General features: G+C 52.1%; 1 protein-coding gene across 1 annotated transcript; it reads left to right on the top strand.

The window, feature by feature from the left end:
* Window positions 1-334: 334 nt before the first annotated feature.
* Window positions 335-1,309, top strand: LOC120682720. The gene has a single exon (XM_039964718.1). It carries the CDS (start codon window positions 528-530, stop codon window positions 870-872), a length of 345 nt encoding a protein of 114 aa, XP_039820652.1. The 5' UTR covers window positions 335-527; the 3' UTR covers window positions 873-1,309.
* Window positions 1,310-16,412: the final 15,103 nt, after the last annotated feature.

The following is a 16,412-nucleotide window of genomic DNA, read 5'->3' as shown; positions in this document are numbered from 1 at the left end:
ATAAAATCAAACATGATGGTATCACAAAATGTATTCCGGTAGCAGGCACCTTGGTTTCTTGGCACCTGCAATATGAACTCTGTTCTCCATTGTTTTAAGAGAGACAACCTTCCCTTTTTCGAAAAAAAGAAGAAAGAACGACACCCTCCCAATATAATCAAAGAGTATGCTGCACTCCAGCATTTGCCAGCCAGCTTGCTCGTCATAGCAGATTTAAATCTTTCTTTGAGCAATCGTCCTAGCAGATTGAATACATTGTCTCGCTGCCGCTTTTTAATATTTCCCACGCTTTTATCATTATTTAATTATTTTGAAAATACGCGTACACGCTGCAGCACACTGGCTCAGCTCAACCGTGAGTGTCCGGCGTCCTTCCACCCTTTATATACTCGGATGGGAGCACGGGAAGAAGCAGGAGACCGGCGGGAGGAGGAAGAGAGGAGCTGCAGAGCGAGCAGAGGAGGAGGAGTGGAGAAGAAGAAGATCAGTCGATCGCAGCCAAGGGACCGCGCCAAGAGAGGGAAAGAATGGGGGAGGCGCCGTGCGTCGTCTTCGGGCCTCGTCGCGCCGCCGCGCCGCACTCGTTCCGCCTGGCCCGCCACGGGCGCCGGAAGGTCCACGTCGTCCGGCTCGGCGGCGGCCCCGGCGCGCGCGCACCGGCTGCGCGCCGAGGGTTCCGGCTCCGGCGGTGGCTGCGGCGCGCGGCGTGGCGCCTCGCGGAGCTCTGCGTGGCGGCGCTGGCGGGCCACCACCCGGCGGGGGCGCCGCCGCCCTGCGCCCACCCGCCGTGGACGGGCGTGGAGCCCTACTTCGCCGCGCCCTTCGTCCCCGTCGCGCGGATGAAGCGCGCCGCCGCCGGCGCGCAGGCCTAGCTCGAGCTCGTCTGGCGGCCGCGTTCGCCACGACGCGCGCGGGACTGACGCGTTAGTTGCCGGCGACGCCGCGTCGCGCCGCCGTGCGGTGAACTCTAGAGACCGCGCGTGCATGGTGTGGTGTTGTGCGCGTCTGACAGCAGGTGGATCACGCGCAGGAGCGCACTGTGCTATCTTCGTCCTCGTTCTTCTTCTTTTCTTCTTCTTTTTTTTGCTTCTTAAGGCAACGAAGAAGCATCTGCAGCTAGCAGTACTGCGGAACAGTGCGCTGCTGCAGCTCCAATCATGGGCGTTACTCACAGATTATTATTTTCGGCCGGTTCCTTAATGTAGCTTAGAAAGAAAAAAAGTAGGCCAAGCCACATACCTATATTGTTTGTACTTTTGTACTGGCTGCTGATCAATATCGACGCAAGACTATAGCTGGTTTCTGTTCTCTCCGGACGATTCACTTCGGTTATGTGACTAGCGAATCAACCACTCGTGTACTCCATGCTCGTGCGTTCACTAGGATGGTAATTGATCATGTATATTGCTCTCTTTACCATCTAACTTGGCACTCGTATATTTTTAGCTTAAAATTGTATAAGATAGCCCGGCTTTTAGATTATGCAGGCTAAAATTTGACGTCATTTACTACCTGTAGCATTCAGACGACGACGACGACCACCACACTTCCCGTGATCTTCTTCAGTTCCGGCAGGAGCATGCAGCCAGCAGTACGGCACGAGCTGGTATGGTAGTAGTTGGGTACGCGACCTGGCGGATCGCACGTGAACCCCATCACGCCGCCATTGAATGGAACGCCTGCCTCATCTCTGCGGATCCCGCGTCCCGTCCCGTGCGCTTGCACGCACGGCAGGTGAAGTTCGGCCGGTGGCAAGAACGGACCAACCGGCCGGCGATCGACCCGCCCGCCGCCGGTGGAGAGGAGGTGTAGCCGAGACCGCCCACATGCATGCTGCCGCCTTCAATGGCCGCCGGGCCGGCGGATGAGGAAGGAGCGCCCGCGGCCGCGCAGGCGCAGGCGCCCGGCCGGCCGGCCTCGCACCGCCGCCATGTGCGCTGCCCGGCACGCCGCATTTATCAATGGAGGCGCCCGACCTACCGTGCGTGCAAGTGCAAGGCAGCCGAACGTGGTCGGGCTCCTCAAACTGGAGGGATCGGGATCGATCTGCCGGTCTGTACTAGCACTAGACTAGTACTACGACTAGCTAGCTCCGCTGATCATTGAGCGAGATGAGATGCCCGCTCGCTTCAGCGTCCTGTTCGGGTCAGGGAGGTTGGAGCCTTGGAGGAGGCCATGGATGGCCCTGGGTGATCGCCTGATCGGTGTCGGTAACAGTGGGGTCACTGTTCATTAATGCTCGTTGGGTACCTACCAGCAGCGTGCCTTATCGTGCCGTCATTACTACTCCCTCGACCTCAGCGTTCGGTAACACTACGGACACCCTCCACAGTGGTGCCGTTGGCGACCGCGCTGTTCCTGACGGGGTCGGCCGGCGTCTCACTGACAGGCCGGCCAGGCAGCGCCTCTGGAGGATGGACACGGAGAAAAGGAGGACAGGGGCAGGGAAAGGGACGCTTGGACTGGCAGCAACAGTGTCACGCTGATTCACTTGCATGTTCTGTTGAGCTGATGGAGAAGCAGCAGACTGGAGTCTGGAGATACTTGGACTGACTCCAACAAGGAGAGCTATTCTTGCAAGCAAATTCATTTTTGCCTCGCGCGAATAGTAATTTGCATTCCCATCTCCAAGCCGTGCCTCCAACGGCCGTTGCATTCCCATTTGCATTAGCAGCTGCTCTGCCCTTGACACCGCGCCTCGCCGCTGTGCCGTGCCGTGCGCGCGCGCGACCGCCGCGCCAGCCGTTAGCTCCCCACGGCGGCGGTGGGATCCGCGGCGTGACCCCGGCGGCAACATGCTACATGCCTCCATGGATCCTGCCGCGGACCCCTCGCCGTCGCGGCGGTCGCTGAAGCGGCGGCTGCCCGCGCGGTCGCCGGAGCTGTCGCCGAAGGCGGGAGGAGGGGAGCCGGCGGCGGCGGAGGAGGTGATCCGGCAGGTGGAGGAGCTGGAGGCCGCGGCGGCGCTGCTGCGGGGGGAGAAGGAGGCCGCGGAGGCGGCGGCGCATGGCCTGCGGCAGGAGCTGGATGCGGAGCGGGCCTCCACGGAGACGGCGGCCAGTGAGGCCCGCCTCCCTCCCGCGCGGCGGCCCCGCCTCCATCCGCGCCGGCCCCGTCTTCCTCCCACGCGCTGGCCCGCCGTTGCAGGGCTCGGCCTCCGCCGCCGCCTCCGGGAGGCCCGCGCAGGCGGCCTCGCCCTCCGCCGTCGAGAGGCCGCCTCCTCCCCGTCCCGCCGGGCGGCATGAGCAGCAGGAGGAGGAGCAGGAAGCCAAGGAGGGCGTCCGCGCCAGCTTGCCCGCGCCGCCGATTGGAGCTGGCCGGAGTCACCAACCACGCACCCACCACCGCCTCCGACTGGCCGCACTCCCACCATGATGAAGCAGCTCCACAAGTCATCCCCCTCTCACGCGTCGTCGCCGCCCCGGCCCGTTCTTCTCCTTCGCCGCCCGCTCCGGCGTCCCCGCCGGGTTCCGCCCGCCTCCGCGCCGGGTTGTCGTCACCGGCGGGGCCGGATTTGTTGGCAGCCACCTCGTGGACTGGCTGCTGGAGCAGGGCACGCGCGCGAAGTCTGCGGCCCTCCTCTGGTCCGCCGCCGCCTCCTCCTCTGCCGGCCGGATGCATTCGAGGGGAGAGGGGATGCATTTTTGCATCCCCTCTCTCCTCCAAAGGGAAAATGCATTGCACGATGCATGGTCTGTTGGAGAAGGGACGGAGCAGGCACAGTGGCGAGCGCGAGGCAAAAAAGCTTTTGTCTCGCGCTGTTGGGGTCAGTCTTATTGCAAGACCACTAGACCAGGTCAGTGACCATGTTGAGGGGGTGTTTAGTTGGTGAAAAAGTATGGGCTTGGCTACTGTAGCCCATTTTATTGTTGTTTGACAATTAATGTCCAATCATGAATTAATTAGCATCATTAGATTCATCTCCTAGGAATCAATTAGACTATATAATTAATTATTTTTTCAACTGCATTTAATGCTTAATGCATGTGTAACATCCCGAAAATTTACCAAGACAAATCACTCGCTAAAAATTGTTTTCAAAATATTTTTCGTCGTTGAGCTCAAATCATCCCAAATCCTTGTCTATCCAAGATCCTTTTTTTTTTTCCGGCGACCCGCCGTCCCGACACCAGTACCAATCGCCGTCCTATCCCCTTTCCCATTCTCTCGTTCCGCGTGCTCGTCGCAGACCGGCCGAACGCCGCAGCGCGCGCGTGGCCGACCGCCGCCACGCGCTGCAGCCAAATCCCGCCGCGACTCTCTCTCTTCTTCTCTCTCCCTTTCATTTTCTTTTTCTTTTCTTTTTATCCATTTTCTTTTTAATTTTCTTTTTTTTCTTTTCCCCTCCTCCTTTCTCCTCCTTCTTTCTTCTTCCTTCTCCTTTCTCACGCACTGCACGCCGAGCACTCAGCTCGACGCCGCCTCCCCCGCTCGCAACCGCACCACCCTCTGCTCGCCCCGTCACATCCGTCACGCCGGCCCCGCGACGTGACCACGCGCTGCAGCCGACACCGTGCCGTGCCGCCTACGCTGCAGCCCCACTCGCCGGCCTCCCCGCATCGTCGCCCGTGCCGCCCCGGTGAGCTGCTCGTGCTGCACGCTCCCGTCACCTCGCCATCGCCTCCGTGCCGCTCCACGACGCTGAGCTGGGGCCGCCGCCATTAAAGCTCGGTGCAGAGCTTGCCCCGCCGGCCACCACCGCGCCCCCCTCACCCCCGCCCTCGCCCGGCCTATAAATAGAGCTCCCCGCGAAGCCCTCGGCCACCCTGGCCTCGCCCACCCCCGCGCGCCCCCTCTCCTCAGCTGCAGCGCCACCGCCACGACCGCCAGGGCCGACCGCCGCCCGCTCCTGTCGCCCCACCCCCTCGCGTCGCCCCGGCCCGACGTGAGGCCGGGAATCAGTTCCTCACAGCCCCTCACAGACCCCGAAACTTTTACCACGCCGTTTCCAACAATATTCCGGCCATGCCATTAAGAAATCTCCCAAAAATATTCTTTCCATATTAGGACGTTCCTTGCTTAATCCTCTTTCCACACAAACACTTACCACTGATTCTTGTCCTGTTCTAGATGGCTGACAATGGATGGAGTGGCGGAATCTGCCACGCAGAGCCCGGCCTTCCTAAGTTATTGCTACTCAGCCTGGAACGCGTCGGAGTTGTGGACCCACCAGAGTACGTCTACCGGGAGTACGACTCCAGGGGCACTCTTCGGTGCGACATGATGATCTTCGTGGGAAAAAGCACCCGCTACCCTGACGTGGACCCCTGGTTCATCTTCACCAATGGCTTTCGCTTCCCAGATACCTACCGAAAGGCTGCCCGAAAAGCCCTGCGACGCCTGCGTGTGGTCTACAAGCATCATCTTCAGCGGACTCCTATGGGATTTTTCCTGCCAACTGGAGGAAGAGGACGCTGTAGCGAAAATGGCCTCTCATGCCATATTTCAATATAATGTTTTGGCGATTGATGACACACACAACACTTGGACTAATGTGATGGTTAAGATGACTATTCTCAGGCTTTTAGGTTCAAATGATGACAAAGAGAGGAGAGGCGTAGCAAGGCCCGAAGGGCCGCCCCAAGGGACAAGGATTGAGGCATTTTGCTATCATCGGTTAAACCGACGTAGGGCAAAATGAACTCACCGGTGCAATCACAGAGAAGGTCTGCGGGCTAGGGTTTTACACTGGATTAACCGACGCTACGGAAGTTATATACGTCGGTGCATTGGCAGATGAAGACCGAGGAAAATACATACACCGGTTGAACCGATGATGCATCGGTCAATTGCATCGGTTCAGTTGTCCAGAGAGGTGGTTTTTGGAGGAACGTGAAGAAGTTACACTCACCGGTTAAACCGACGCTAATATTACATACACCGGTTGATTACATCGGTTAAACCGGTGATACACCGGTTGCAGGGGCGGAGCCAGGATGTTGTTTTTTTCATTGTTAGGGGGGCCTACCATACAAATTTCTATAAAAATTTAATCAAAATTTAAATTTGTAATGGAAATTTGGGGCTCATGGGGGGGGGGGGGCCAGGCCCCTGTCCGCCCCCCCTCTCCGCCCCTGACCGGTTGATTGCTAACGGCTAGTTTTTCAATTAGCAGTTTACATACACCGGTTGAACCGATGATGGCTTTTGGGGTACGTCGGATTAACCGGCGTTACGCAGTTTTCTGGCAGCTTTTCTCCAACGGCTATATTTGCTTATGCTGCCTATATATACCCCCAAGGCCGGGTCATTTGAGTGTGCTGGAGTTCAAGAAAGTATACAAGAGCTAAAGAACATCTCCAACCACCATAGAGCTTCATTGTACATCATATAGGCTTAAGCACACTTGTGAGAGTGCTTAGTGCTTGTAATAGGGATTAGTTCTTGCGAGAGCTCCCTTGAGAGACATCTTGCTACGGCAAGCAATTTGTGATCTGTCGTGTGACCCTCCGTCTTGGTGTGCAGTGGCAACGACACTTTGTGCGAGGGAAGAGGAGGCCCCCTCCTTGGTGGAGAAGCTCCGTAGTGGATTACGGCCGGGTGACCGAGAGAGACGGTGGCGGTGCACGAGACTCGGTGTCTTAGGGGCACTTGCCTTTGCTTGCCGGCATCGCCTTGGTGGCGTAGTGCAAGACGGTGATCGGAAGAGCCTCGGTGTCCCATGGACGTAGGCGTTTGTGCCGAACCACGTTACATGACCGTGTCTACTCGGGAGTTTGCATCCCTCTTGCACTTACCTCTTTACTTACCGTTTTACGTTTTCGCATTTACTCTATCTTGCGTACCTTTACTTTCCTAGTTAGTTTGATTAGGATTGGCTAGGTTGCATGTCTTTTAGGGGTAAGTAGAGAATAGCATAGATAAACCTTAGTCATAACTAGCATGTATAGGACGTGTTAGGTTTATCTTATGCAAGTAGTTTGAGCCCTAGGTTAAAAAGCGATTAGCGACCCTATTCACCCCCTCCCCCTCTAGGGCCGGACACCCCGGTGATCCTTTCAGACGCTCATGGATTGCCCAGATGAGAGGACTTGGGAGAAAAGAAGAAGACCTAGAAGATACGGTCTCCCACCTATCCATCTACCTCACCGGCCTGGATGAGCTCTACCGCGAACAGGCGGCACAACTGAAGCACCAAATCCACAGGGCAGAAAAGGCAACCCAAGAAATGGAGGAATAACAGACAAGAGCCGTACGAGCAGAGTATTCTCTAGCCGCTCTCCAAGCCCAATGGTAAGACCACGAGGCTCACAGAGGAGTAGGTGGGTGGATAAAGGAAGAACCCGAAGAAACCCATTGGGATAAGGGTACTCAGATCAAAGATGAAGAGCACTGCCTTCCACCAAAGAAGCGCCGCACCTGGTTTGAGGAAGCATCCCAATGAGTAGAGAGTAGTATGTCCAGGCTAGAACCGCTATCTTAATAGCGTATCCATGAATCATGTACCCAACCCTGTGATGAAATAAAGATCGTCTATCCCCTTTTGTACCCAAGTGTTTTGTGCAAAGCTTGCTCATCCTATCTCTATTTTTTCAGATGGCTGAGGAAGGATGGACCCAGGGCATTTGCCAAGCTGCACCTGGCTTCCCCAGCCTTTTGATCAATGCTCTGGAGAGCCTTGGTGTTACGGAACGCCCAAGGTACTACAGCAGGGAGTACGAGCACCATGGTACCCTTCGCTGCAGGGTGATCTTGGTCATCGCCAAAAGTGACCGCTACCCCCGACATCCAGCCATGGCGAGTGACCACCACTGGGTTTAGGTACCGAGACACCTATCCCTTGGTCATCAAGAAGGCGCTCCGTTATCTGTGTCGGATTTTCGAGGAACATCTCGCCCCCACACCAATGAGGATCTTTCCTCCGGTCATCAGAACCCTAGTTTGGGAGGATCGCATGAGAAGCCTGGAACGGCGCCGCCATGAAGAGGACCCCCTGTACCAAGTGGCTACTTACCTAGCCTCCTTGGATCAGCTCTTTGACGAGCAAGCCAGCATCCTGAGGGAGCAGACCCATCGGGCCGAGCAAGAAGAGCTCGCGATAAGGATGCATCAAATCCGGGTGGCTCAAGCCGAGGTAAGAGCCGCAGCCGTGGTCAGTAGTGAAGCGGTTGCCCAAGAGAGCCTCAGGCAGGCCCGGGACCTGCGTATACAAGAATGGACCAAAAGTGGAACGCCAGTCCCGGCAATTGGAGAAACCCATGTCCTACTTGGGACGCCCATCATGGGATGGGGAAAACTTTTTGGGACCCCACAAGCCCCACCCGAGAACCCTGAAGGGCCTAGTGCCGCCGTTGAAGGACTGCTCATTCCCCTGGAGGATGTGTGTTCTCTTAAAAGGGGAGAACCCACTCAAGCCAATGAGTCTACCTAAGTGCTAGAGGCTGTCAAGGGATGAAGCCGTGTGGTCCGAAGTTAGAGTTGTGCCCCCTTCCTTTGGAATTGTGTACCCGGATGTGTAGTACGCGTTTTGGCCTTGCCCTAGTGTTGTACCCCCCTGCAGTAATAAAGTTGTGCGTGCTTGTTGTTCTGTGTGCCTGTATGTATGTTTTTCGGCAGATTATGCCTTTTTTAAAAAATACGAACTAAATAACTTAAACATCACCTAATCCTAATCCCAGTCTCACAAAAACTCTACCCAATCTACAGATGTCTTCCCGACGCGGTTCGAGGGCCTCCCACAGTCAGACCCCTGCAGCCCTTAGCGCAGGAGGACCGCAAAATGAGCACGGACAAGACCCTATTTAGGAAGAACAGGAAGTGAGCCAGAACGGAGGAGGAAATCAAGGAGAAGTGCCACTGCCACCACCACCACCACCTCTCGGGGACCTGGCACAAATAATACACAACCAGACCCACGTACTGGAAGCACTGGCCAATGCCCTCATCAATAAGCGGCCAAGAGATCAGACTATGAACGACAAGCTGACAGCATTCCTATCACAGAACAGTCCAAATAATACCGATCAAGTGCACTAATCAACCATTTAAACTTAATCCACCGTTACTGCACTCCACCAGTACACCCAGACTGCCTGCTATAACCAGGATCGATTACACGGGAACTCTCGCCAAAAGACGAGCACAGGTGATTACAAGCAACAAAAGTTTTCAAACTTAACTTACAACCAGAATTAAACAAAAGTCTCCAAATTAATTTACAATAAATTTTTACAAGCCAGGGTTACATTTCGTATACAGAGTTCAAACCCAGCGGAAAATACAACTAGTTTGAAACAAGCTTCAAAATACAGTACGGTAGATAACGTCGATGACAAAAGAAGAGCTTCACATCTTGCCCACTGATGTGAGGCTCACCTGCCCGCACTTCACGGAGAAGACGGGACCCACTCGACCGTCCAACCTGGAGGAAGAGGCTGACCAATCCAGGACGCACAGATCTCCTCGAAGTCTTCCGGAACACAGCCTTCTCAGAAGGGTTACATCTAAACCCTGAGTACTCTAATACTCAGCAAGGCTTACCCGACTATTGGTATATACTTAGCCGACTCCTAAATATGCAAGGCTTTTGGCTCTGGAGTTCTTTTGCTGAAAAGCCACTAGTACTGGATCCTTACTTTCAATATTTTAGCTCCAATTAGTTTGATAAATAACACTAAATTTGCCTGAATAGCTAATACACACATGGATGATCATATTATCTTTTAAGAACATAACCATACATCCACCTTTCCTTTTTCTGTCCTTTCAATCCTTAATACGATGCGACGCATTGACCAAGGCTCTCATATCCGCGAGTCACGGCGAATCGATCCGATTTAACCTTGCAAGGTGGACCTAACTCACACGCCCAGTGCGACACCGTCGAGTCACACCACGCAACTGTTCCCATAATTACCCCGAAGTCTGAATCAAGCCCGCAAACACCCGGATGATGAGCCCCGCACGTGCGAACACCCTGTGAACCCATGGACGACTTCACTATCCGTCATCCCTACCCAGCAGAATCAGATTCTGACGCAATTTGGGTAATTAGCTTACCGGTTTCGACTACCTCCTACTTCCGGCATGTGGTTAGTACTGTTCAATCCTCAGTCAAAGGGCCAACAACGGAGCGGTCCTCAATCGACACAGGCGGAGACTCAACTTTTCTTTAATCCATAATCATGTCCAACTTTCCTCCGCCCGGTCTCCATTTTCTTTCCTCATTAATTCATTCTCTAGTAACATTTCCATAAGCAACAAGACCTATATCTCGCGAGTGACAGAAAATCACTCGACTTTTACCGAGTTCCTACTTAGCAAAGCATTTCTAACGACACCTGCATACTAGTAAAAACTCAGAGGTACCTAGGGAGAAACATGCATACTAGGGTTCTATACAACTCCTAAAAACATAATACACAATACTTAAATAATAATATTGAATACTGAAATTAAGGGTTATGCTCCGGGGCTTGCCTTGCAAGTCAGCAGGGTTAGTGGCTTCTTCGGGAGCTTGATCAACGACTTCTTCTGGCTGCGGTTCTCCTGCAGAAGGCTCCTGGACCAGCTCGGCAATCAGCTCGTAGGCGACTTCGATTTCAGCGTCTATACGAATAAAATATACTATGCATGAGACTCATGAAATGATGCAATGCACTACACACAATGAAGGGTATGGACCAAACTCCAAAAGCGTCTACGGAGCAACTTCACCACTAGGGTTACGACGGAAATGGTTTAGAACTGATGTACAGGCTTTGATTCTAATGCCTTTTAAGTGTTTCCTATCAAGCAAAAGTTACTAAACTCACTTCGAAGGATTAAATACAACCCTAGAACAACATGGATCAAATTAACCAGGGCTTGTTTTGTTGCAAAAACACATGCATGAAATAATTAATTACAACAATTATGAAAGAAAAGAGACTAGCTAGGAACAAATTAAAAGAAAGTACCTAACTTGCAGATATGATCTAGCAACAAGAATTTATCAGAACATCATGATTTTGATAAAGCATGCCACATAAATTTTCCAACATTTATTGACGATCGAAAGTATTTATTTTAACCCTAGAAAAGAAATCAAACAATACTAGATCCACAAACATGCACATAGGCTATGCACCTGAAAATTTTCCAGTGAACTACACATGCAAAGAGTAGACTACTCCATAAATTTTATAATTTTTAGAGTAACAGAACAATAGGTATTAAATAAATTAGCTTAAACACAACCTAAAATTTTAGCAGGGCAAAAGTGACATTTCACAAGCGTGAGTATTTTTCCTCTAAAGATCTTGATTTAATAAACCCAACAAAATTTAGTTTGCATTTTTAGCATTTTTCTGCAATTTATTAGGCATTTACAAAACTTCAACCAAAACCAACAAAAATAAATAAAAACCACCCTTAACCTCCCCCCACTGACCAACGGGTCCCACCCGGCAGGGAGAGAGAGGACAGCGCGGCCGCGGCCCGCGCAGGGGCGGCACAAGGCGGAGCTAGGCGACGGCGGCGCGAAAGGGCAAGGGCGGCGGCTTGCGGCGGCGATGGTGGTGGCCGGGCCGTTCCGGCAGCGGCGGAGCAGGGCGGCAGCGGGAGGGGGCGGCGCGACGCTCAAGGATGCCAGGAGGCGTCGGGGCGCACAGCGGAGCTCGCGCAGAGCGGCCCCGTAGCATGCGCCGGCGGCGAGCAGGGCGCACACGGCGGCGCGGCGATGCTCCGGCGGCGGCGGTGCCGGAACCAAGGCGAAAAGGGGTGGGGAAGGTAGAGGAGAGAGCGGGGAAGCTCACCGCATCCTCGAATCGAGCGGAGGTGGACCGGAGGTAGGGGATCGACGGAGGGGCGGAACTCCAGCGCGGAGCGGCAACGGCGGCCGGTGGCGCAGGGGCCGATTCGGCCTGGGGTTGGCTCGAACGGGCACGAGATGGGGCGAAGGAGGTGGAGGGCGAGGTTGCGCGGCTTGGGGCGCGGGGAATCGAGGCACGGCGGCGAGGGGTGGCCGGAATCGGCACCGGCGGCAGCTCTGCTCGAGCTCAGCTCGACCAGCGCACGAGGAAGGAGAAAGGGAGGGGGAAAACGGACACGGCTCCGGGGGAGGGGATAAGGACGGGCGTGCGAGCGCGGCAAGCGAGATTCGCCGACGTCCGACGCGTGGCGTCGCTGGCGCTGTTGCCGGTCGACGGCATGGGCGCACGTACGGCGTCACTGGAGAGCACAGTAGCCTAGTTGAACTCATTTGCATTGATTTTGACCAAAGTTTGACAGCCCAAAACTCCAAATTTCATATTGAAACCTGAAATTTGGCCAAAATAGAAGTTGTAGAGGACAAGATGATATACAACTTTGGTATTGGGCGAAAGTTGATTCGGAGCTTGGATTAAGGAGAAAAACGTGCTCGAACTCGGTTGAATGTAATACACTGGACAACTTGATTAGCACTAAAACCTTGATTAACCCTGATTAGCGACTCAACACGTTATTAGCACCAGAGATTAATCCTAGGGTGTTACAGTTCCTGAGAACCAAGCCACCCACCTTCGCCGGATCCAGCAACCCTTTGGATGCAGATGACTGGCTACGTGTGATCCAGAGGAAGCTCGAGCCGTTCGAATGCCAAGATCGAGACAAGGTTCTCCTGGCAGCTCACCAACTCACTGGAACTGCCTTAGCTTGGTGGGAAAATTACTGTGCCGCTGCCAAAGATGCCTCCACCATCACTTGGAAGGAATTTGTGGAAGAGTTCCGCCACTATCATATCCCCACGGCTACCATGAAGCGCAAGGCGGATGAGTTCCGCGAACTGCAGCAAGGAAACAAATCAGTGGAGGAGTACACCTACCAGTTCATCGAGCTTGCCCGCTATGCACCAGAGGAAGTGGACAATGATGAAAAGAAGCAGGACATGTTCAAGAAGGGATTGAACCTAGAACTCCGGACCTTACTTACCCCTAAAATATAACCGAACTTCAATACTCTGATGAACAAGGCTATTCTCATAGAAAGGGCCAAAGCTGAAGAAAAAAAAGGATAACAAGCGCAAGTTCCTAGAAAGCAAGGCCCGCCAGCAGGACCGCTTTCAGAAACCAAGAAGCTTCAGCTATACTGCACTAAGACCTCAGGACCCAATGCAGTATAGGACCCAGTCCCAAGTGACAGGCCCACAGGCCCCTAACACATAGTTCAGGAACCAGAACACCACGAAGGTCCCGCAGAGTAATGCAAGCCAAGTCACCACCAACAACAACAATGCTAGAGCCTATTTCAACTGCCATGAGACAGGGCATTACATTGCCAACTGCCCGTATGCCAAAACCAAGCCTGCTGCATTGGTCTTCTCCAACTCGGTGAATGGGCCTAGGCCACCTGTATCCGGAGCCAACCGTGTCCCCATCGGCAGCAACAACATGGGCAACAACAACAACAGCCAGCAGCCTTATGGACGAGCCCGCGTCAATCACATCAATGCACAGGAGGCTCAGGGTGCACAAGGAGTGGTACTTGGTGAGTTCCTAGTCAGCTCAACTCTGGCAATTGTATTATTTGATTCTGGAGCATCACACTCATTTATATCGTCAAGCTTTGTGGATAAACATAAAATACCTACAGTACTACTAAAAACACCTCTATTAATCCGGACGCCCGGAGGTGACATCAAATGCCAACTGGGTTGTTTACAGGTAAGGATCAATTTAAGTGGGGTAGAATTTCTAGCCGATCTAGTAGTACTTAAGTCTAAAGGAATAGATGTGATCCTTGTAATGGACTGGTTGAGCCTACATAGTGGTCTCATAGGTTATGCTGACAAGGTAGTACACCTAACCAACTCAGATGGGATACAAGTAACTTGCCATACTCGGGGAAGTGGACCAGACCCAATGGTTTTCAGTATGGAAGTGAGATCCTTAGAAGGAGTTCCAGTTGTGAATGAATACCCCGATGTTTTTCCCGACGAACTCCCTGGAATGCCACCAGACCGGGACATAGAGATCTCCATTGACTTTGTCCCAGGGACCTCTCCCATAGCCAAGAGACCCTATAGCATGGCAGCCCCAGAACTAGCAGAGCTGAAGAAACAACTAGAAGAGTTACAACAAAGTGGTTTTATCAGACCCAGTTCATCCCCATGTGGAGCCCCAGTCCTATTTGTCAAGAAGAAGGATGGGAGTATGAGGATGTGTGTAGATTATCGGGCACTAAATGAGGTTACCATCAAAAATAAGTATCCTCTCCCCAGAATTGATGATCTCTTCGATCAGCTAAAAGGAGTCAAGTACTTCTCCAAGATTGATCTGAGATCAGGATATCACCAGCTCAAGATTAAGGAAAGTGACATCCCAAAGACAGCTTTTGTCACCCGTTATGGGCAGTTTGAGTTTACCATGATGCCTTTTGGACTCACGAATGCACCTGCTTATTTCATGAATCTCATGAACAAGGTGTTTATGGATGAATTAGATAAGTTTGTCGTAGACTTTATCGACGACATACTTATTTACTCCAAGAGTGTCCTGGAACACGAGCAACATATGAGGGTAGTTTTGGAAAAGTTGAGAGCGAACAAACTCTATGCTAAATTCAGCAAGTGTGAATTTTGGCTAGAGAAAGTGGCTTTTCTTGGACATATTCTGACCGCAGAAGGAGTAGCGGTCGACCCTGAGAAAGTCGAAGCGGTTTCCAATTGGCAGCAACCAACTAATGTTAGCGAAATCAGAAGCTTTCTCGGATTAGCTGGGTATTATCATAGATTTATTGAAGGATTCTCCAAGATAGCCCGGCCCATGACAGAGCTGCTTAAGATGGAAAAGAAGTTTGTTTAGATGGAGTCTTGCGAAAGGAGTTTCCAGGAATTGAAGAGAAGATTGACAACCACCCCAGTACTAACCCTACCAGGATTGGGTTGTGTACTGATTTATTGTGATGCATCCCGACAAGGATTGGGTTGTGTACTGATGCAAGACGGGAAGGTAGTAGCTTATACCTCCCGACAGCTCAAGCCTCATGAGCAGAATTACCCAACACATGATCTAGAGTTTGCAGCCGTAGTGCATGCCCTTAAGATTTGGAGACATTACTTGATTGGAAATAAGTGTGAGATTTACACCAACCATAAGAGTTTGAAGTATATCTTCACCCAGCCGGATTTAAACTTAAGGCAAACGAGATGGTTGGAATTGGTTAAGGATTATAATTTGGAAATTCATTACCACCCCGGAAAAGCTAACGTGGTAGCCGATGCCTTAAGCCAGAAATCTTATGGACCCAAGGATGCCCATCTGCAAGAGGAAATGGCATGATTGAATGTGTACATTGTCCCTCGAGGCTCCAGCCACAAGCTGAGTGTCCAACCCACCCTGGAGGACAGAATCAAAAAAGCCCAAGGATCGGACAAGGATTTAATGATAATCCGCAAACATACCGGAGAAAACAAAGCACCGGATTTTCGAGTAGACGAAAAAGGAACCTTGTGGTACAAGAATAGAATTTGTGTGCCCAAAGAAGTGGACTTCCGGCAAATGATCAAGGATGAGGCTCATAACTCGGCATATTCCATTCACCCAGGGTCCACCAAAATGTATTTGGATTTAAAACAAAAGTATTGGTGGAATGGAATGAAGTCAGACGTTGCCCAGTTCGTGGCCCATTGCGACACATGTCAAAGGATCAAAGCTGAGCATCAGAAGTCAGCAGGATTACTACAACCCCTACCTATCCCAGTTTGGAAATGGGACGAGATAGGAATGGATTTTGTGGTAGGATTGCCCAAGGCCCAGAAAGGTTATGATTCCATTTAGGTAATAGTGGACCGGCTCACCAAAGTCGCTCACTTTCTATCCGTACGGACCAACTATGGAGGAGAAAAGCTAACCCAGCTCTATGTGAATAACATAGTAAAGTTGCATGGTGTGCCCAGCAAAATTGTTTCAGATAGAGGGACCCAATTTACCTCTAAGTTTTGGAAAAACCTGCATAAAGCCATGGGCACAAAGTTGGATTTTAGTTCGGCTTACCACCCCCAGACTGACGGTCAGACAGAAAGAGTAAATCAGATTATGGAGGATATGCTAAGAGCTTGCGTCCTTACCTATGGTAAGGATTGGGAACATAGTTTGCCCTATGCTGAGTTTTCATACAACAACAGCTACCAAGCAAGCTTGGGCATATCGCCTTTTGAGGATCTTTATGGAAGAAAGTGTAGAACTCCTTTGATGTGGTCAGAAGAAGGAGAACTACACTAACCGGACCAGCTCTCATAAAAGAGGCAGAAGAACGTGTGGCTGAGATTAGAGAGAAGCTAAAAGCAGCCCAATCACGGCAGAAAAGTTATGCAGACAAACGAAGAAGAGAATTATGTTTTGAGGTTGGAGATTTTGTATACCTTAAGGTCTCTCCGATTCGGGGGACTCGAAGGTTTCAAGTTCAAGGAAAATTAGCTCCTCGGTATATCGGACCATACCAAGTAGTGAAAA

This window comes from Panicum virgatum, chromosome 7N, assembly GCF_016808335.1.
Source record: "Panicum virgatum strain AP13 chromosome 7N, P.virgatum_v5, whole genome shotgun sequence".
NCBI lineage: Eukaryota > Viridiplantae > Streptophyta > Magnoliopsida > Poales > Poaceae > Panicum > Panicum virgatum.
This window is presented reverse-complemented; position numbering and strand designations above follow the sequence as displayed.